Source organism: Nicotiana sylvestris, chromosome 8, assembly GCF_000393655.2.
Source record: "Nicotiana sylvestris chromosome 8, ASM39365v2, whole genome shotgun sequence".
Lineage (NCBI taxonomy): Eukaryota > Viridiplantae > Streptophyta > Magnoliopsida > Solanales > Solanaceae > Nicotiana > Nicotiana sylvestris.
In genome coordinates, this window is record NC_091064.1 from 82,318,052 (window position 1) to 82,340,764 (window position 22,713).

Here is a 22,713-nt window from a genome sequence, read left to right on the forward strand (position 1 = left end):
CTAGTTATCTGGCACAGACTTAGCACCAACGACCACTCCCACAGAGGGGTTATTATGAGTGTGGCGAATCTAGGCACATTATGAGAGATTGTCCTAGACTCCATAAAGGTAAACTTCATCAGCGCACTCAGGTTATGGGCTCTACTCAAGTTGCTACTCCATCTTCACAACTAGCTAGAGGTGGAGGACAGGTGGATAGAGGGCGTGCTAGAGGGGGAGGCCTATCTTGTTGATATGTTTCCCATGGTAGGCCTGAAGCAGCAGCACCAAATGATGTCGCTACAGGTATGGTTTTGAATTCTCATAGAGGAGCATTAGTCTTATTTAATCTAGTCCTATTTATCAGAGTGAGTCCTTTTGCTTCTTATATGGATGTGTTCTTGTACTATGCTTATGTGTTCACCAATGTTGAGAGATTCTATAGTGGAAGCTCGTATCTATCATTTTGGTTTGTTTACTATTGAGAGTTGCGAGACTAGGATGAACTTTTTGTTACTTAATACGGCGGGTTTTGATGTGATTTTTAGATAGTTTGGCTAAGACTTGTGATTTAGGTGCTCTACCGGCATGGAAAGTCCGGTATAAGTAGTGTTTTTGTTCTACAGAATTGTGTTAGTGAAAATTTTTTGGTTGGTGTGATGCCTATTCTACCTGTGATTCAGAGCTGGGATGGGATCCTTGTGTTTTCTTGTGGATTGATACGTTGGACCAGGCTACATGCCTCGGTGTTGTTATATTAAGATGAGATCCTTGTGATTAGTTCATATGTTTTGTTTATCCCTTGTGGGATAGCTTCATAGTACGATATTGATGGGGAGTTATACCTATTTGACTTGTTCGATAGATCTCTCATTTGTTTCTCTTTCCATATTCAGTCACATTCGAGTGTGTTTGTTGGGGTTAGAGTGTGAAGTATGTGCCTAGGTGGCATTGGGTGTGACTTTTTTGTTGGTTAAGTGGATATGAGATATTCATATTTCTTACATCAATAGCAGTGTTGGAAAGGTTTGGAACAAAGTTCTAGTCGTAATAGGGTTATTTATCGGTATCGGGTTTGATGATGGGCAACTATTGTGGTTAGATTTGTTGCTATAGGCATATGGGTGATGTGTTGCATTATGTAGTTATACCTTGTGAGCATACCTATGGTTTGTTCCAGATGGTTGAGGTTGATACAAGGTGTATGTGGGGGAATTGGGTCTTTGGGGAATGATCGGATGTTGAAATTTAGTTCTAAGGCTTATTGGTATGGGTTGAAGGAATAATCTTCAGCCGGAATGATGTCAGGATTATGTGGGTTGGGGTGACGTGGGATCACCCATGAGTAAGTGTATGGTGAATTCATTTAGTGATTTGATGACTTCAGAATAGTTCTTGGCACGTTCAAGGACGAACGTTTGTTCAAGAGGGGGAGAATGTAACAACCTGACCAGTTGTTTTGAGATTCCACATTCTGTTCGGTGGCTTAAGGTCTTCAGAAGCTTCATATTATGTATTATGACTTGCATGTATGTCCAGTTTTGATTTTCGGGAGATTCAGGATTTATTTGGAAGAATATATCTTGTTTTAGAAGCTTAAGTTGTTAGAGTAGACCAAAATTTGACTTTGGTGTAGATGACTCTAGAATGGTATTTTGATGAATATAGTAGCTTCTTATAGTGATTTTGGACTTAGGCGTATGTCTGGATTTGGATTTGGAGGTATGTAGGTTGATTTGATGCTTTTTGGCTAATGTTGGAAAGTTGATGGGTTTAGAAGGTTGATAGGTTTGACCGAGAGTTAACTTTATTGATATCGGGTTCAGATTGTGGTTGTGGGGGTTGTATAGTTCTGTTGTATCATTTGGGACTTGCATGAAAAATTTGAGGTCATTCGGAGCTAATTTTATATGGTTCGGCATGAGTTGTAGAAGTTAAAAGTTCATTAGTTCATTAGGCTTGAATTGATGTGCGATTCATGGTTTTGATGTTGTTTGGTGTGATTTGAGGCCTCGAGTAGGTCTGCGTTATGTTTTGGGACTGGTTGGTGTGATTGGATATGGTCTCGGGTGCCTAGGGTGTGTTTCGGATGAGGCTCGGATTATTTCAATGTTTGTTTGGGCAGGCCTCCTTCTGGTGTTTCTCATTTGCGCAATTGGGATCGCAGGTGCGGATCTCATACTATGATATTGGATCGTTTCTGTGATATTTTGCATGTTCAGGTGTTCCGCTTCTGTGGGTGAGGGATCGCAGGTGCGGGTACGAAACTACGAAAAAGGATCACAGAGGCGGGATTGAGGCTACAAGTGGTCGTTCGTTTCTGCGGACATGTTCGTGCTTCTCTGGGGTCGCAGATGTGATTGTCTTTGTGCAGGTGGGGTTCCTGGTCTGGTATGTTAAGCCACATATGCGGAATTTTCGCTCGCAGATGCGAGAGCGCAGATGCGTTGTTTTATTTGCAAATGCGGAAATCCCTAGGCAGGTTCTTATATATCGAGAGTTTGGTCATTTCATCACATTTTGAGTTAGACAACTCGATTTTGGGAGATTTTGTAAAGGATTTTCACGATTTGGATTGGGGTTAGTATTTTTTACTCGGATTTTCCAGATTTCGATTGGGGTTAGTATTTTTGACTCGGATTTGGTTATTTTTCATGGTTCCATCCTTGTTTTTATCATTTAGTTAGTGATTTGAATTGGATAAATTGAAGATTTTAGTAAATAATTTCTAAAACATATCTACTGTCCAGTTAGGTCGTGTTGATTGGAGATCGCAAAACCTGGAGTCGAGCGTCCTAACTTTATCTACTATTTATTGTTCCAGATAGTATTATATTTTCATTTCAAACTTGTATTTAGCATTATTAGTGTCTCATGTACTTGTGACACTAGTTTCTGAGGATAGTCTTAGATAGCGTTGGTTGTGCACCTATTATTCGCTTATGCTATTTCACCCTTTTATTATTATTAAGGTATCTTTTATTGTTAAACGGCTTTAGTTGTTGTGTCACTGTTGGCTTGCCTAGAAAACGAATGTTAGGCGCCGTCATGAACCCATAGTTGGAATTTTCGGTCGTGATAGATCCTAGGACATAGGTTCTAATTGGGATTAGTTGATAGTCTAAAGGTCAGTGTTGATGCTTCAGCTAGTGGAGCATTCTTAATTAAGTCGCTCATAGATTGTAGAATTCTTCGGGACAAGATGGCTCATAAGTTAGGTTGGATGATGAGGGACACTATCCTCACCCTGATTGTCCACTCGATTGCTCTGGACTCAAATAATTCAATTGCTGAATACATTGCTACTCTTATGACCCAAATGAGTTTGTTGACGAAAGAAATAGATGAGATAGGCACAAAGAAGGTTCATATTGATGACACAACAAATGGAGGACTATGCACCCCGTGCATGAATCAGCCATATGTGTTCTCTTGGACTGTTGTTAGTGACAACCAGAGATTCACGAAAGACATGGACTATGTAAACAATTATGAAGGTCCAAGGCAAGGTGGACAGTAGTAGGGTCAACAAAATCAACAATATAGACCCAGCCAGACATAATACAATAACAACGTTGGAGGAGCAAGACAGGGTTAGGTGGTGCCTTACCAAAGGCAAATAGGGTATAATCAACAATAGTAACAACAGTTGATTTATCAACAACTACAACAATAATAGGTGTCTAGACAAGAAGATAACAATATGGCCGAAATCAAGGGTATTTTGCAGCAACTTATTAAGTCTATTGGGAAGATGCAAGAGAAGATATCCATACATGACTCCGCCATTAGAGGCATTGAAACTCAACTGGGCCAGTTGTCTTTAGCACCGAATAATAGGCCGCAAGGAACTCTACCTACAGACACCAGTGCTACTCCAAAAGGTCCAAATCCAACTAGTTGATGGTACTAAGCATTAGAAATGGAAAAGACCTTGATAGAGAGCAAGAAATTGCTAAACCACCAGGGACACAGTGCAACTTAACTCCAGGCCACTCTATATTAATGATTCAACTGAGTTGACAGATGTTCTAATTCAACAAGAACAAAGCTAAGGGTAAAGAAGTATAACATCCTCAAGAGAAAGTCTAGAAAAGGTGCTTGAGCAGAAACATACATAAGTTAGTGGCCAAAAGCAACCCTAGCACCATTCTCCCAAAGGCTGGCAAAGCAAAAGAAAGATGATAAATACATGAAATTCATGGAAATTTTAAGGCAACTCCAACGCAATATTCCCCTGATAGATATCTTGAGTGAAATGCCAGACTATGCAATGATGATGAAAGACTTGATGTCCAGGAATTATGGCTTTCAGGACCTTTCGACTATGACTCTAACCCAAACGCGTAGTGAAATTTTTACGAAGCCTATGGCTTAGAAGCTATCTGATCTGGGAAGCTTCACAGTCCCTTGGGATTTCTTCTTTTGCTAAAGCATCATTTTGGAGAGACTATAAACTTAATGGATTTGGGTGTTTGTATGAAACTCGAAATTTGTAGAGTTAGACCAAATTCCATGTTGCTGAAATAGGTTGATCGAACAGTAAAGAGGCCACTAAGAATCCTTGATGATATGCTATTCCAATTGGGATAATTTTTATTTCCTGCTGATTTCGTCATTCATGATTACCAGGTCGATGAAGAGATTCCCATAATTTTGGGAAGGTCATTCTTATCCACGGGAAGATCTTTGATAGGGAGAGTTAAAGATGAGGTTAAAAAATGAAGCGGTCATATTCAATGTGCAGTATTATATGAGGAGGCCAAGTGAGTTCGTTAATATTTATTTAGTGGAAGCAGTTGATATTATTTTACAGGAGGAGGATGAGACTCTTCATTTTAAAGATCTTTTGGAAACATGCATAATGAACCTATATGAGGTAGTTAGTGAAAACGAAGACCTCCCCTCCCTCCCACCATCCCCCCCCCCCACAAAGCCATCAATACATAAACGACCACATTTGGAGCTTAAACCGCTTCCAAACCATCTTTGTTATATATGCAGGTGGAACAACTTTTGTAGATTCTAAATGAGTGCAAAACTACTATCGGGTGGACCATTGCTGAAATAAAGGGTACCAGCCCCGCTTTTTGTATGCATAATATTCTACTGAAGATGAACACAAACCTTCCAGGGAACATCAAAGAAGGTTGAACCCGAACATGAAGAAAGTAGTAAAAAAGGGGTGATTAAATGGTTAGATGTGGAAATCATTTTTCTCATCTCATACAGCAACTGGGTCAGCCCAGTTCAATGTGTCCCAAAAGAAACTGGGATGAAAGTGGTGCAAAACGAGAACAATGAGTTGATCACAACTAGAACAGTCATGGGTTAGCGAATCTACATGGACTACAGAAAACTAAATAAATCCACGCGAAAAGACCATTTTCCCTTGCCATTCACTGATCAGATGTTAGATATATTGGCTAGGAAATCCCACTTTTGAATCCTAGATGGGTACTCTGGGTACAACCAGATCTCCATTGCTCCCGAGGATAGAGAAAAACAGTCATTCACCTGCCCATATGAGATTTATACTTTTCATTGGATGCCGCTTGGCCTATTCAATGCACCCGCCATATTCCAAAGGTTCATAATGGTCATTTTTACTAATATGGTGGAAGATATTATGGAAATGCTCATGGATAATTTCTCAGGATGGGGAATTCATTTAATGAATGTTTCAGGAATTTGAAAAGAGTTAGAAAGGTGCATGGAGACAAATCGGATACTGAACAAGGAAAAATGTCATTTTATGGTACAAGAAGGTATAGTCTTAGAATACCTAGTTTCAAAGAAAGGTATAGAGGTTGACTGGGCCAAGGCGGATGTGATTGAAAAATTTCCACCACCCACTTTGGTGAAGGCGGTAAGGATATTCCTTACATGCCAATTTCTATAGGATATTCATTAGAGATTTCTCTAAAATTGCTAACGCATTATGTAAACTGCTTGAAAAAGACAACTCTTTTCTGTTTTTTAAAGATTGCAGGTTAGCATTTGTGGAGATAAAGAATAAGCTAATGACTACGCCCATCATCATTGCTCCAAACTGGGAGCATCCATTTGAATTGATATGTGATGAGAGTGATTACGCAGTGGGAATAGTTCTTGGGCAACGGAAAGATAAGGTCATGCACCCAATCTACTATGCAAGTAGAACATTGAACGGTGCCCAACTGAACCACACTATGACCGAAAAAAAGATATTGGCATTGGTGTTCACATTCGACAAGTTCAGGTTTGACGTTATAGGCTCAAACATAATTGTTTATACTGATCATGTTGCTCTCAAGTACTTGATTGAAAAGAAGGAGTCCAAACCACACTTGATTCGATAGGTGCTATTACTGCAAGAATTTGACTTGGAAATTTGTGATCGCAAGGGAACACAGAACCAAGTTCCGATCACCTCTCCAAACTTGAAGGAGTTGAAAAGAAATTTGAAGTAGAGGAGATAGTGGAAACTTTCCCGGACGAACAACTTTTAGCAGCAAGTCTAGAGGAGCCGCCAGGATATGCTGATATTGCAAACTTGGCAAGTGGTATTGTTCCTTATGACTTATTTTTTGTGCAAAAAAATTGTTCTTTCATGATTTTCGAATGTATTTATAGGATGAACTATATTAGTTTAGAATATATGTGGATAACATAATCCGGAAATCTATCCACGTGATAGAGCAATCTTCTATTTTTCAGGCATATCACGTGTCCCCATAAGGTGGTGTGAAGGTGTTGGAGGTGGGCTTTTACTGGCCAACATTGTTCAAGCATGCACACTTTTGGGTTAAACGCTGTGATGAATGCCAAAGGATGAGAAATATTTTCCGTTGACTTGAGATGCCTATGAATTTAATTTAGAAAGTGGATGTGTTTGATATATGGGAAATAGATTTTATAGGGTTGTTTTTCAGCTCATATGATAACAAATATATCCTTGTGGTAGTGGACTATGCCTTAAAATGGGTGAAAATTCTGGCACTCCCTACAAATGATGCAAAAGAGGGAGGTCATTGGCTTTTTGAGAAGGAATATTTTTACCCGGTTTGGCACTCCAATGAAAATAATTAGTGACAACTGCACTCACTTCTGCAATCGAGCCTTCACAAAGCTGTTAGAAAAGTATAGAGTTTGCCATAAGGAGGCCACTCTGTATCACCAGCAAACAAGTGGAAAGTGGAGATATCTAATAGAGAGATAAAGAGTGTGTTGCAAAGATAGTAAATGCTACAAGAACGGATTGGGCAAGGAAGTTAGATGACGCACTCTTGGCTTACCACATTGATTTCAAGACCCCAATTGGCATGCCGATGTATAAATTGGTATTTGGAAAAGCATGCCACTTGCCTATGGAGTTGAAGCATAGAGATTTGTGGGCATTGTGACAATTAGATTATTGAAGCCGATGGAACGAGTAGGGTTACAGAGTTGCATAAACTTGATGAATTTTGTTATCAATTTGAAAGCACGAGGCAGTACAAAGAGCGAATGAAGATGATACATGATAAGAACATTCTCCAGTGTAATTTTAGGCCTAGAGACATGGTAATGTTGTATAATTCGAGATTGAGACTGTTTCTGAGCAACTTGAAATCGATTTGGTAGGGAGCATTTTGTGTAGTAGAGGCATTTCCTTCGGGAGCTGTAGAGGTATCCAAGGATGGAACTAATAGGTTTAGAGTCAATGTGCAGAGATTGAAGTACTATCAAGGCATAGTTGAGGAAGAACAAGTGATCTCAACCATTTACTTAAACTGAAGGACCCTTGACAAGGAGGAATATGTGTCGTGCCGCAATGTTAAATCGGGCACTTCCTAGGAGGCAACCCATGGTTGTGTTGTAATCGTCATGCGGTGATGTGAACTAAGATGCTCGTTGGGAGGCAACCCAATTCGTAGAGTAGTTTAGCTTGGTTTTATTTTTGTTTTTGATTTTTGAGTACTAATGAGTTGATCTTCTATGAATTTTCATTGTTTTAATAGGGACGTGCGCGATAAAAGTGAAGGATGTGATCGTGAGCATAATCGAGAGTTCAAAATACATAACGAAGTTAAAAAGAAGTGAAAAGTCACATAATTGCGCCCTGGAGAGTGACTAGTAAGGTCTTAACCTCTTCTTAGAGTTGGCTTGGCCAAGCTAGGCACGAGCAGATGGTCCCCATACACCTCGTGTCGCATGCCTCCCCTTGCCACATGCCTCGCAACGTGCAGCCAGGCCCGAGCTCCAGCTCCCCCCCTCCCTCAAATTTGATGGACATGGCATTTAAGAAAGAAAGACAGATATTTTCACATATCAAATTTAAAATACCCTTATAATTTATGATCTTATATGTCATGAAATTTTTATAGCTATACAAGTTTGTCATGAAGAGAAAATTTATATTTTTATGCTTAAACAATCTTCAAATATACAAAAATGTTATCAATCTTTTCAGAACAGATTAAAAAGATAAAAGTATCATACAATAAAACAAACAGAGTTCTTTTTTATTTGTACGTGTGTGAACACCTGATGGTAGGAGAAGGTGTTCTATTCTTTTCTTTTCTCTTTTTCCATTTAATTTTTATTTTCAATTGGCTTCCCAATTTAGAATAAGGAAAGAATGAGGAATAATGACGTGTGTTGTAATCAAGCTGAAAATTTCAAATTACGATAACATAACATTCATATTCCCACTTTTTTTGGTCCATGTAATATTCTTCCAAGACCTTAGAATTAGGAGCGAATCCATAGTGTAAATCGTAGTTCACGTGACCGTGGCCTCCAACGATATCAAATATTATCTACATAATTTGTGGAAAAGGAGTTTTATTTTCTAATGGCACTCATGGTCAAAAGAGGCAAAGTGGGTCACTAGATTTAGCCCCTTATTCCTTGCTTACTTAAGGTCATGGGATCGAGTCCCATCAAAATATCTGTTGTAACTTCTTATTGTTAATTCTTTCTTTTCCTTTTATTTACAGCAAGGCATCCTTTTATTTTGGTTCTCCTTAAGTCTTCCTTTTCTTTTCCTTCTTTCTTGGAGTCAACGGATCCACTTTCTTTAACGATGCTATTATGGACCATTTTCAAAGCTAAACTCATGATATAATAAAATTAACTATTTTTTGTTCATAAGTTGGTGTGACAGCAAAATTTTATATCATCAAACTAAATATAAATTTAATGGTGCACTCATGTTCTCAAAATCCTGCATTCGCCTCTACTTAGAATTCCCAAATTTTGTTATTAAATCTCAGAAAAGAGAACGTTATGCTTCTAGCAAGAAACTCTTTGAATGTATTGCCAACCAAACTTAAAAGTTTATGCATGGAAGAAGTATAAGCGGTAAATTAATTGAATAGCCTTAGTCCATTGCGGAAGAATACACTGTCACGCCCTTTTACTTCTTCTTCTGTCGTTTTCTTTTCATTTTTTGTCAACGGAATACGACGTAGCTAAAATCTTGTATTGTACATTACTGATATAACTCAAATCTTAATCTAAGCATACTTTAAGCATCTTAGCTTAGATTTCCATTTCTAGCATACTTATCGATTTGACTGATGTCGAGTATTTTATCCATCCCGCTTGGCAAGAGAAACCTAAAAGATCAGATAAGAAATGCATAATCAGCCAAAGTTTTAAATCAGCAACCAATGCCAAAAGGAAACAAAAGAAGAAAAAGGCAGCGAAATTGAAAACAAGATGTATATATGAAACAAATTAACTTTTTTTCAATTGAGAGAAGAAAGAATTTAATTTATAGTGTAAATTATTTACACGAGGGAGCGAATTTAAGTGATTATAGCCGGTCAATTATCGTAATTTCTGATTATCATATCGTGTTTATTATGAATAGATATATTGTTGTAAGTTAATTATGTAAAAAACTGTTCATTTTGTCTCATATTATTTGACACACTTTTTCTTTTTAGTCGTAGACACAAAAACAAAAAAGAAGAGGAAATTGAGGAAGTAATACACTATTTGTGCACGTTAGTTAAACTCTTTATACAAGAGGGCAAAAGAGCATACCGATCTATTAGAACTTTTGCCATGAATTGACATCCACCAGGAATCGTGGATTGTAGATTAACAGCAATATTTGGATTGTGGATACTTTGTCGAAGGTGAACCCATCCATGTTCCCCATTTTGTTCATCTGAAACTTTGGCCCTGAATTGTAATCAACATTTTCAAATGAAAAAATGGGAAAAGTATATATAGTGTTAATCTTCTTAAAATTACAATCTTGTATAAATATACCTGTACATAAAAGCATCAATTGCAGCAGGATCATCATTAGTGTCCACAAGACAACCATCACTTACCCAGCAGTCTCCACAGGCGTCAAGTTCCCATCCTGGTAAGTGTCACAGGGGTGTTTTATGCTCCACAAAAAACAGCCTGCGCGGCAGCCAAGTCTCGACTTGACTTCAGCCTGTTCCAACACTCGGCCAAAATTCTGCAACTTTGGACTTAGATTTATTTAGGCAGCTTTCAACGTAGTAAGTAGATACTGATTTTAGGCAACGGAAAATTGAATGAAGGGACAGAAAATTAAAGTGAACAAAAGGCACAATATACAGGAAACTCTTTTCCCAACTTTGTATTTAACTCGAGAATACAAAGAAAACTCAAACTCCGTAGTACATCCGTGTACAAAATGAAGATCACTCTTGACCCTCACAAGACTACTCTTAGCCTTAGGTTGTTTTCACTCTTGAAAACAGGTTTAGGACTCCTTCCTAACTCAATTGTGTGCTCTCACACGTTTTTCTCTCTCTCCCCGTTCAAAAAGGGAAGGGTGTTGTCCATTTATAACATATGAACCAGCCCCATTTACACAATAGTTGCCTATATTTAGGCTTAGGCACTTGCTTAGTCAGCCCACTACTTTAGCTTAGTGTAGGTGACACCCCCAACTACTAGGATCATGTAAATCATGCTAAAGATAATGAGATCATGGCCCTCAAAAACGTGCTAACTCCTGCCAGCTTTTTGGACAATGCTCAACTGCTGCCCATGTGCACAGCATGTGCCGATAACCGCCTTTGACTTTGTCAATCCAAGACTTGCTGCCCAATTTCGTGCCATGGCCTGGACCAGGCGCCAATGCCATTGCATCCAGCTGCATTGTGCCGCAATTAGCCTTGCCATCGCCCACGAACTTGGCCCGTTTGCCGCAACTCAATGGCATGACAAGTCTGCCCGCGCACTGCCTTTCCGTTGCACATTTGCTTGCCTTTGCCCATCCGTTTTTGCCTTTCCTTGGCATCACTGCCTCATGCCTTGATGCCTTTGCCATGATTAAGTGCCATCCTTAGCCCGCAACTCATTGTCAAGTCCATGCCAAGCTGCCTCGCCTCCGTCAAAGCCTTGGCCATCACTTGCCCGTTTCCCATTTTTGACATTGGTGCTGCTCATGCACCAAGCTTTGCAACACTCTTGCTGCCTCATGACAACACTCTTGTTGTCCGGTCGAGCTCAATTGTTGGAGGTCTAACAAACCACCCACACTCTTTGAAACTCGACGTCCTCGTCGAGGTCAACTCAATGTAAGAGTCCTAAGGGGTTGACAATCAATGCACCTTGACCTCGTTTCTATTCAGCTACAATTGCATTGACACCAACAGCTTGTTTGTCACTGTCTAGCACCTCCAATGCAGCTCTCTTCTCCGCGGCAGTCATGGCATTTAACACTGCCTTGTTCGGACAGTCTCTCGCTCGATGTGGTCCATCACAAAGGAAACAACCACTGAATTTGCTGCCCTTCTCCTTGCTCCTTGAAGTTCCAGCTTCCTGCTTTCCCTTCCCCTTGTCTTCATTTGCATTGCCATTTTCACATTTCTTCCACTCCTTTGCCTTGTCCTTCTTTCCGTCTTTGGACTTGGAAGTAGAAGTCTCATCACTCAAGTGAAAATCGCCCAATGCATCAGCCGCAGCCACAGCACTTGCAAGGCTTTGAATATTCTGCCTTCGCAACTCGAGTTGTGCCCACTGTTGCAGCCCGCTCATGAAGTTGTGCAACTTGTCTTCTTCCGACATGTTGCTGATGCTCAGCATCAAAGATGTGAACTCTTTCACATATGCTCTAACTGATCCGGTGTGTTTCAACTTTTTCAGTTTGTCCCTAGCAATCCAAGATGTATTACTAGGAAGGAACTGATCCTTCAATTCCTTTTTAAGCCGCTCCCACGACTCAATCTTTGGTCTACCCAAACTTTCATCTTCAGCCACACGAGTGCGCCACCATAACTTAGCATCTTCACTCAAATACATGCTAGTCAAGGTTACTTTCTCCATCTCGTCTTGCACACGAATAGCATGAAAGTACTGCTCCATATCCCAAAGAAAATTCTCCAACTCACGTGCACTCCTTGCACCACTAAATGCCTTAGGTTCAGGAATTCTCACCTTGAGACGTTCAGCACCACGTTGAGGAGCATCCTCGCCCACAGCACGTCGTAGCACCACTGTTTCCGTCCTCAGATCCGCATTCTCTTGACTTAGCCTTACCAATTCTGCCTCAAGGTAGGCAAGCCTTGTCATAAGGGTCTAAAATTCTTCACCATCAGGAACATTTCCCACCAATGCTTCCAGTTTCGTTAGCCTTTCTCGCAGTTCATTGTTACCACCAGCCATGTTCTCGAACAAGACCACGAAATCTGCCACAGCCCATCGTGTCTCCGTCACGAACCTGCTCCGCTCTGATACCAGTTGTCATAGGGGTGTTTTATGCTCCACAAAAAACAGCCTGCGCGGCAGCCAAGTCTCGACTTGACTTCAGCCTGTTCCAACACTCGGCCAAAATTCTGCAACTTTGGACTTAGATTTATTTAGGCAGCTTTCAACGTAGTAAGTAGATACTGATTTTAGGCAACGGAAAATTGAATGAAGGGACAGAAAATTAAAGTGAACAAAAGGCACAATATACAGGAAACTCTTTCCCAACTTTGTATTTAACTCGAGAATACAAAGAAAACTCAAACTCCGTAGTACATCCGTGTACAAAATGAAGATCACTCTTGACCCTCACAAGACTACTCTTAGCCTTAGGTTGTTTTCACTCTTGAAAACAGGTTTAGGACTCCTTCCTAACTCAATTGTGTGCTCTCACACGTTTTTCTCTCTCTCCCCGTTCAAAAAGGGAAGGGTGTTGTCCATTTATAACATATGAACCAGCCCCATTTACACAATAGTTGCCTATATTTAGGCTTAGGCACTTGCTTAGTCAGCCCACTACTTTAGCTTAGTGTAGGTGACACCCCCAACTACTAGGATCATGTAAATCATGCTAAAGATAATGAGATCATGGCCCTCAAAAACGTGCTAACTCCTGCCAGCTTTTTGGACAATGCTCAACTGCTGCCCATGTGCACAGCATGTGCCGATAACCGCCTTTGACTTTGTCAATCCAAGACTTGCTGCCCAATTTCGTGCCATGGCCTGGACCAGGCGCCAATGCCATTGCATCCAGCTGCATTGTGCCGCAATTAGCCTTGCCATCGCCCACGAACTTGGCCCGTTTGCCGCAACTCAATGGCATGACAAGTCTGCCCGCGCACTGCCTTTCCGTTGCACATTTGCTTGCCTTTGCCCATCCGTTTTTGCCTTTCCTTGGCATCACTGCCTCATGCCTTGATGCCTTTGCCATGATTAAGTGCCATCCTTAGCCCGCAACTCATTGTCAAGTCCATGCCAAGCTGCCTCGCCTCCGTCAAAGCCTTGGCCATCACTTGCCCGTTTCCCATTTTTGACATTGGTGCTGCTCATGCACCAAGCTTTGCAACACTCTTGCTGCCTCATGACAACACTCTTGTTGTCCGGTCGAGCTCAATTGTTGGAGGTCTAACAAACCACCCACACTCTTTGAAACTCGACGTCCTCGTCGAGGTCAACTCAATGTAAGAGTCCTAAGGGGTTGACAATCAATGCACCTTGACCTCGTTTCTATTCAGCTACAATTGCATTGACACCAACAGCTTGTTTGTCACTGTCTAGCACCTCCAATGCAGCTCTCTTCTCCGCGGCAGTCATGGCATTTAACACTGCCTTGTTCGGACAGTCTCTCGCTCGATGTGGTCCATCACAAAGGAAACAACCACTGAATTTGCTGCCCTTCTCCTTGCTCCTTGAAGTTCCAGCTTCCTGCTTTCCCTTCCCCTTGTCTTCATTTGCATTGCCATTTTCACATTTCTTCCACTCCTTTGCCTTGTCCTTCTTTCCGTCTTTGGACTTGGAAGTAGAAGTCTCATCACTCAAGTGAAAATCGCCCAATGCATCAGCCGCAGCCACAGCACTTGCAAGGCTTTGAATATTCTGCCTTCGCAACTCGAGTTGTGCCCACTGTTGCAGCCCGCTCATGAAGTTGTGCAACTTGTCTTCTTCCGACATGTTGCTGATGCTCAGCATCAAAGATGTGAACTCTTTCACATATGCTCTAACTGATCCGGTGTGTTTCAACTTTTTCAGTTTGTCCCTAGCAATCCAAGATGTATTACTAGGAAGGAACTGATCCTTCAATTCCTTTTTAAGCCGCTCCCACGACTCAATCTTTGGTCTACCCAAACTTTCATCTTCAGCCACACGAGTGCGCCACCATAACTTAGCATCTTCACTCAAATACATGCTAGTCAAGGTTACTTTCTCCATCTCGTCTTGCACACGAATAGCATGAAAGTACTGCTCCATATCCCAAAGAAAATTCTCCAACTCACGTGCACTCCTTGCACCACTAAATGCCTTAGGTTCAGGAATTCTCACCTTGAGACGTTCAGCACCACGTTGAGGAGCATCCTCGCCCACAGCACGTCGTAGCACCACTGTTTCCGTCCTCAGATCCGCATTCTCTTGACTTAGCCTTACCAATTCTGCCTCAAGGTAGGCAAGCCTTGTCATAAGGGTCTAAAATTCTTCACCATCAGGAACATTTCCCACCAATGCTTCCAATTTGCGCGCCTGCTGCCTTCCTTGGATGTGGTAGCCGTTTCTCAGGCTCCCTCTCCGGAATCGAACCCTAATTCTCCGTCACCCGTCACCACCATGGTAGGTGTCACAGGGGTGTTTTATGCTCCACAAAAACAGCCTGCGCGGCAGCCAAGTCTCTACTTGACTTCAGCCTGTTCCAACACTCGGCCAAAATTCTGCAACTTTGGACTTAGATTTATTTAGGCAGCTTTCAACGTAGTAAGTAGATACTGATTTTAGGCAACGGAAAATTGAATGAAGGGACAGAAAATTAAAGTGAACAAAAGGCACAATATACAGGAAACTCTTTCCCAACTTTGTATTTAACTCGAGAATACAAAGAAAACTCAAACTCCGTAGTACATCCGTGTACAAAATGAAGATCACTCTTGACCCTCACAAGACTACTCTTAGCCTTAGGTTGTTTTCACTCTTGAAAACAGGTTTAGGACTCCTTCCTAACTCAATTGTGTGCTCTCACACGTTTTTCTCTCTCTCCCCGTTCAAAAAGGGAAGGGTGCTGTCCATTTATAACATATGAACCAGCCCCATTTACACAATAGTTGCCTATATTTAGGCTTAGGCACTTGCTTAGTCAGCCCACTACTTTAGCTTAGTGTAGGTGACACCCCCAACTACTAGGATCATGTAAATCATGCTAAAGATAATGAGATCATGGCCCTCAAAAACGTGCTAACTCCTGCCAGCTTTTTGGACAATGCTCAACTGCTGCCCATGTGCACAGCATGTGCCGATAACCGCCTTTGACTTTGTCAATCCAAGACTTGCTGCCCAATTTCGTGCCATGGCCTGGACCAGGCGCCAATGCCATTGCATCCAGCTGCATTGTGCCGCAATTAGCCTTGCCATCCGCCCACGAACTTGGCCCGTTTGCCGCAACTCAATGGCATGACAAGTCTGCCCGCGCACTGCCTTTCCGTTGCACATTTGCTTGCCTTTGCCCATCCGTTTTTGCCTTGCCTTGGCATCACTGCCTCATGCCTTGATGCCTTTGCCATGATTAAGTGCCATCCTTAGCCCGCAACTCATTGTCAAGTCCATGCCAAGCTGCCTCGCCTCCGTCAAAGCCTTGGCCATCACTTGCCCGTTTCCCATTTTTGACATTGGTGCTGCTCATGCACCAAGCTTTGCAACACTCTTGCTGCCTCATGACAACACTCTTGTTGTCCGGTCGAGCTCAATTGTTGGAGGTCTAACAGTAAGCTTCCTTGCTACAGGTGAACGAACACACATTTCTATAATATTCATTTTGCCTCTCTTTAATTTGTTACTCCAACTAATAAAGAGATATGATGTACCTCAATATGGGTTCTGAATGCTTCGATGGCTTCAACTGCTTTTGCTTTAGCATTTCTAGGCTCAGAAAGAACAACCATTCTGACTTCTGCCGACTCCAATGGTTCTTCAAGATCTTCTATAAGACTTCCAATGCCGCCTTCTGATCCCTCAAGCTTCATTCTTACCATTTCAATTATAATTTTGACTACCATGTATGCACCTGCAATGTTTTGATTTAAAAGAATTAAGGCATAAAATGGAATTAACCATGCATGCAAAAATAAACTTACCATCATCAAGAAAGTGATTTTCTTTCAAAGCACCATGGCCACTGGTTTCCATCATGAGATGTGTTTCAATGCCATCCTTGTTAAGATTGACACCCTTGTCAATCACATTCCTATAACCAACTCTATACAAGCAATGTTGACCTCCTTTTTTCGTAATAAATTTAGTTAAGGCCATACTCGTGCTGTTGAAGTTTGGCAAAATGCCAAAGTCCCACATTGGTTGGGAATTAAGTTTGGGGGGATTTTTCCCCTATAAAAGAAGGCCTAATGTTTAGGATTGAAACACACCTCTCATTTGCCTTCTCATCTGTTTAAGGCATTTGTATCTTCTCTCTTTAGTATTATTTCACTTGTATTTTTGGAGTGAAATAAAATATTGGTTGTGTCCGAGGAGTAGGCAAAATTAGCCGAACCTCGTAAATTCTGGTGTTCCCTTTATTATTGTTTTATTGTCTTATTTATTATTTGGTGGCTGTCATAATTTTTGGTATAGTAGTTGTGACTTATTCACACTATATACATTTGGCTTCCGCAACAATTGGTATCAGAGCCAAGGTACTGTCTAAGTATGCTCTGTGGTTGCAGCATAGTCTGATCTTCCACATCAGAAAAGATTTATCTTGGTAACTGAGTCAAGGTTCTGTCTGAGTATGCTCTGTGGTTGCAGCTTAGTCTGATCTTCCACACCAGAAAGGAAATAATCTTGATTTGTGTCGTCAGCTATTAAATAATATTTGTGTCAAAGATGGGAGACAATAAACAAGAAGAATCTACATCAAGTGTCAACAATACGTCATCATTGGCATCTTCGCTTATGACAAGAATTGTGTCAAATGCGAAATTTGCGGTCGAAATATTTGACGGGTCCGGACATTTTGGGATGTGGCAAGGCGAGGTTCTAGATGTCCTTTTTCAACAAGGGCTAGATCTGGCCATTGAAGAAAAGAAACCAGATGTTATTGGAGAAGAAGATTGGAGAATTATCAACCGTGTTGCTTGCGGTACCATTCGATCCTACCTTGCTAGAGAGCAGAAATATCCATACACAAAGGAAACTTCTGCAAGTAAATTATGGAAAGCACTGGAGGATAAATTTTTGAAGAAAAACAGTCAAAATAAATTGTACATGAAGAAGAGACTGTTTCACTTCACCTATGTTCCTGGTACCACGATGAATGAACATATCACCAGTTTCAATAAGTTGGTTACAGATTTGCAAAATATGGATACAACTTATGATGATGGTGACTTGGCCTTGATGTTGTTGGCGTCACTTCCTGATGAGTACGAGCACCTTGAAACTACTCTACTCCATGGAAATGACGAAGTTTCTCTCAGAGAAGTTTGTTCGGCTTTGTACAGCTATGAACAAAGAAAGCGAGAAAAACAGAAGGGCGGAGAAGGAGAAGCACTATTTGTGAGGGGTCGTCCTCAAAATCAAACGAGGACAAAGAAGGGAAGATCCAAGTCAAGATCCAGACCCAGCAAAGATGAATGTGCCTTTTGTCGAGAAAAAGGGCACTGGAAGAAAGACTGTCCGAAGTTGAAGAATAAGGCCAAACATAACAATGGAAAGGCCATTATGGATTCAAATGTAGCTGATTGTGATGATTCAGACTTCTCATTAGTTACAACAGAGTCATCAACATCTTCAGACATATGGTTGATGGACTCGGCTTGTAGCTATCATATGTGTCCCAACAGGGACTGGTTCGTGGAATTTCAAGAAGGAGAATATGGAGTCGTCCACACAGCGGATAACAGCCCTCTTACCTCATATGACATTGGTTCAATACGATTAAGGAACCATGATGGAATGATCAGAACATTGATAGATGTTCGATATGTACCGGATTTGAAGAAGAATCTCATCTCTGTGGGAGCCCTAGAATCAAAAGGGTTCAAAATCATTGCAGAAAATGGAGTGATGAGAGTATGCTCCGGTGCACTAGTGGTAATGAAGGCTAATCGGAAGAATAATAATATGTATCGCTATCGTGGCAGTACAGTTATTGGGACAGCGACAGTGACATCCAGTGACGACAAAGAGGCAGAAGCAACCAAGCTATGGCACATGCGCTTGGGACATGCTGGAGGAAAATCCTTGAAAACTCTATCAGATCAAGGATTGTTAAAAGGAGTAAAGGCTTGCAACTTGGAGTTTTGTGAGCATTGTGTCAAAGGGAAACAGACAAGGGTTAAATTTGGTACAGCGATCCATAATACTAAAGGCATTTTGGATTATGTACACTCTGATGTTTGGGGTCCTTCCAAAACACCTTCATTGGGTGGGAAGCACTATTTTGTAACCTTTGTTGATGATTTTTCTCGAAGAGTGTGGGTGTATACAATGAAAAACAAAGATGAAGTGCTGGGAATTTTTCTCAAATGGAAGACGATGGTGGAGAATCAAACAGGCAGGAGGATCAAGTGTATTCGCACAGACAATGGAGGTGAATACAAAAATGATCATTTCAATAAGGTCTGTGAAAATGATGGCATCGTCCGACACTTCACTGTTAGACATACACCACAACAGAATGGAGTGGCAGAACGTATGAACCGGACCTTGCTGGAGAAGGTACGGTGTATGTTGTCCAATGCTGGCTTGGGCAAAGAATTTTGGGCTGAGGCAATTACATATGCATGCCACCTCATTAATCGTCTACCATCTGCTGCTATTGATGGCAAAACACCATTTGAAAAATGGTACGGAAAACCTGCTGTAGATTATAACTCTTTGCACGTGTTTGGCTCAACTGCATATTATCATGTGACGGAGTCAAAATTGGATCCAAGGGCAAAGAAGGCTATTTTTATGGGAATTACTTCTGGAGTCAAAGGATATCGCTTATGGTGTCCTATGACAAAGAAAGTAATATTCAGCAGAGATGTTACCTTTGATGAATTTGCTATGGTAAATAAGGTAACAGAAGATACCAAACAAAATGAAGGTGCTTCTAAGCAGGTGGAGTTTGAGGGAAAATTTATTTTTCCTACACAAGAAGCAGAGGAGGAAACAAATGAAGATTACCCTCTGGAAGGAGAGCCAGTAGAGGAGATTCCAACTCAGGAATCTCAACAACAACTTGAATCAATAGCAACCAGCAGGCCAAAAAGAACAATAACGAAACTTGTTCGTCTCATAGAGACGGTTGCTTGTGCAACCTCAATTGTAGCTGATGATGTTCCTACTACTTATAAAGACGCTGTTCAAAGTTCAGAAGAAGATAAGTGGAGGATTGCCATGAATGATGAGATACAGTCCCTTCATCAGAATCATACATGGAGATTGGCCAATCTCCCGAAGGGAAAGAAAGCAATTGGGTGCAAATGGGTATTTGCAAAGAAGGAAGGATTTCCTAACCAAGTAGATGTTCGCTACAAAGCAAGATTGGTGGCCAAAGGATATGCTCAAAAGGAGGGAATTGATTACAATGAAGTGTTTTCTCCAGTTGTAAAACATTCCTCCATTAGAATTATGTTGGCTTTGGTAGCACAATTGGATTTGGAACTAGTTCAGATGGATGTAAAAACTGCGTTTTTACATGGAAACTTGGAGGAGGAAATCTACATGACTCAGCCAGAAGGATTCAAAGTTGCTGGAAAAGAAAATATGGTGTGCAAACTTGAAAAATCGTTGTACGGATTGAAACAATCTTCTAGACAATGGTACAAGCGATTTGACGAGTTTATGTTGCGGCAAGGGTACAAGAGAAGCAAATACGATCATTGTGTGTATTTGCACAAGCTTAAAGATGGTTCCTTTGTATATCTTCTCCTATATGTTGATGATATGTTGATAGCTTCCAAGAATTCGGAAGAAATTGATAAGTTGAAGATTCAACTGAAGAAGGAGTTCGAGATGAAGGATTTGGGTGAGGCAAAGAAAATTCTTGGCATGGAGATAATTAGAGATAGACGTTCAAAGAAACTCTGTTTATCTCAAAAGGAATATTTGAAGAGAGTACTTCAACGTTTTGGCATAGATGACAAGACTAAGCCAGTTAGTACTCCACTTGCTTCCCATTTTAAGCTAAGTACTACTATGTCGCCAATGGATGAAGCTGAACGAGAGTATATGTCAAAGGTACCATACGCAAATGTTGTTGGTAGCTTGATGTATGCAATGGTTTGCACAAGGCCTGACATTTCACAAGCTGTTGGAGTTATTAGCAGATATATGCACAATCCAGGGAAGGAGCATTGGCAAGCTGTGAAGTGGATTCTACGGTATATTCATAATACTGTAGATGTCGGGTTAGTTTTTGAGCAGGAAGACAATCAGTTTGTAGTTGGATATTGTGACTCAGATTTTGCGGGTGATATGGACAAACGAAGATCAACTACTGGTTATGTGTTTACTTTTGCAAAGGCACCAGTTAGTTGGAAGTCTACTTTGCAGTCAACAGTTGCTTTGTCTACAACAGAGGCAGAGTACATGGCTATTACAGATGCTGTGAAAGAGGCAATTTGGCTTCAAGGATTGCTAAAGGAGCTTGGTGTTGAACAAAAAGGTATCACAATTTTTTGTGATAGTCAAAGTGCTATTCAATTAGCGAAGAACCAAGTTTATCATGCAAGGACGAAGCACATTGATGTTCGGTATCATTTCGTACGAGAAATCATAGAAGAAGGTGGAGTCACGGTGAAGAAAATTCATACTACAGAGAATCCTGCTGATATGCTGACAAAGGTGGTGACTGCGGTCAAGTTTCAACATTGTTTGGATTTGATCAACATTGTTGAACACTGAAGATTGAAGATGAAGACACAACCAAAATTTGTTATTGAGAGAGAATTGAAAATGTGGAATTTTGCCAAGGTGGAGATTTGTTGAAGTTTGGCAAAATGCCAAAGTCCCACATTGGTTGGGAGTTAAGTTTGGGGGGATTTTTCCCCTATAAAAGAAGGCCTAATGTTTAGGATTGAAACACACCTCTCATTTGCCTTCTCATCTGTTTAAGGCATTTGTATCTTCTCTCTTTAGTATTATTTCACTTGTATTTTTGGAGTGAAATAAAATATTGGTTGTGTCCGAGGAGTAGGCAAAATTAGCCGAACCTCGTAAATTCTGGTGTTCCCTTTATTATTGTTTTATTGTCTTATTTATTATTTGGTGGCTGTCATAATTTTTGGTATAGTAGTTGTGACTTATTCACACTATATACATTTGGCTTCCGCAACACGTGCGAGCATCAGTTACAATGGTTGTACTAGGGTGTTCCTTGAGAACAATTGCTGACATAAGTGCAATGAGCCGGTCACCATTAATGGGATTTCCTTCACTGTCCACAACGCCGCTCCGGTCCACGTCTGTGTCGAAAACAATGCCCAGATCAGCCTTGTTTTCTAGCACCGCGGCTCTGGTTAAAGCCATGGCTGTCTTGTCCTCCGGGTTAGGAATGTGATTAGGGAACATTCCATCTGGATTTAGGTGGAGAGAGCCAAATGTATCTGCACCCAGCTTGTCTAACACATCCCATGTAAAGAACCCTCCTGATCCATTTCCCGCGTTAACAATAACCTGCATTTTTCCACCATTCGTCACTTCACAAAAAATAAATTTTTAGCCAAAATAACCTACTACACGCGTTACTTTTTACCGGACGGCCCAGAGCTAACTATCGAAAATTTGGAGAGACACATACTTCGTGAAACGGTTTATACATGTTTGTTGCGAGGAGCAACCAGATAAAGTTGGTAAGGATTAACGCTTCATTTCTATTTCTATGATTAATGATCATAGAAGATCATTTACCATTTTGTATAAATTAGTAGTCGTACTCGCGCGATGTACGATCAATATTAAAAAATATTAATTAAATTATGATCGGGCTTGTTTGAACATATTAGATCATATTGCTTTAATAAATTTCAAATGTCATCTTATTTGTCAATATGATAATACCCAATAATAAAATCTCTATTAAATTAAAGGGATTTATATAGTCATTGAATAACTTTTTTGTTTTGTATTTTTCTTTAATATATTATCCAATATTTAGTATTATTACATTGTTAATAGAAATTTTTATTAGCATATACTTTGTTTAATATTTTTGTCTTCTTGCTTTCTTTTTGTAATATAATAGAAGATATATATTTTATTATTATTGAAATAATTTTTAACTTTAAATTTATTCTATTATATATTTTCAATAATATTGTTTGAATTTTAATGAATAAAATC

At 40.5% G+C, this 22,713-nt stretch overlaps 1 protein-coding gene across 1 annotated transcript; it reads right to left on the reverse strand.

The window, feature by feature from the left end:
• Window positions 1–9,257: 9,257 nt before the first annotated feature.
• Window positions 9,258–22,053, reverse strand: LOC138874397 (uncharacterized). Its single transcript, XM_070152763.1, has 7 exons — window positions 21,710–22,053; window positions 16,521–16,702; window positions 16,251–16,450; window positions 16,201–16,209; window positions 10,228–10,331; window positions 9,997–10,137; window positions 9,258–9,563 (listed from the first exon to the last, which is right to left on the reverse strand). The coding sequence occupies exons 1-7, from the start codon at window positions 22,051–22,053 to the stop codon at window positions 9,482–9,484; spliced, it is 1,062 nt and encodes a 353-aa protein (XP_070008864.1). The 3' UTR covers window positions 9,258–9,481.
• Window positions 22,054–22,713: the final 660 nt, after the last annotated feature.

Coding starts and splice junctions, on each gene's coding strand:
- LOC138874397 (XM_070152763.1), bottom strand. CDS start 22,053: ATGCAGGTTATTGTTAACGCGGGAAATGGATCAGGAGGGTTCTTTACA. Junction 16,703..21,709: donor ATTGTAACTGATGCTCGCAC/GTGTTGCGGAAG, acceptor AAACTTCAACAG/CACGAGTATGGCCTTAACTA. Junction 10,138..10,227: donor ATTGATGCTTTTATGTACAG/GTATATTTATAC, acceptor ATTACAATTCAG/GGCCAAAGTTTCAGATGAAC.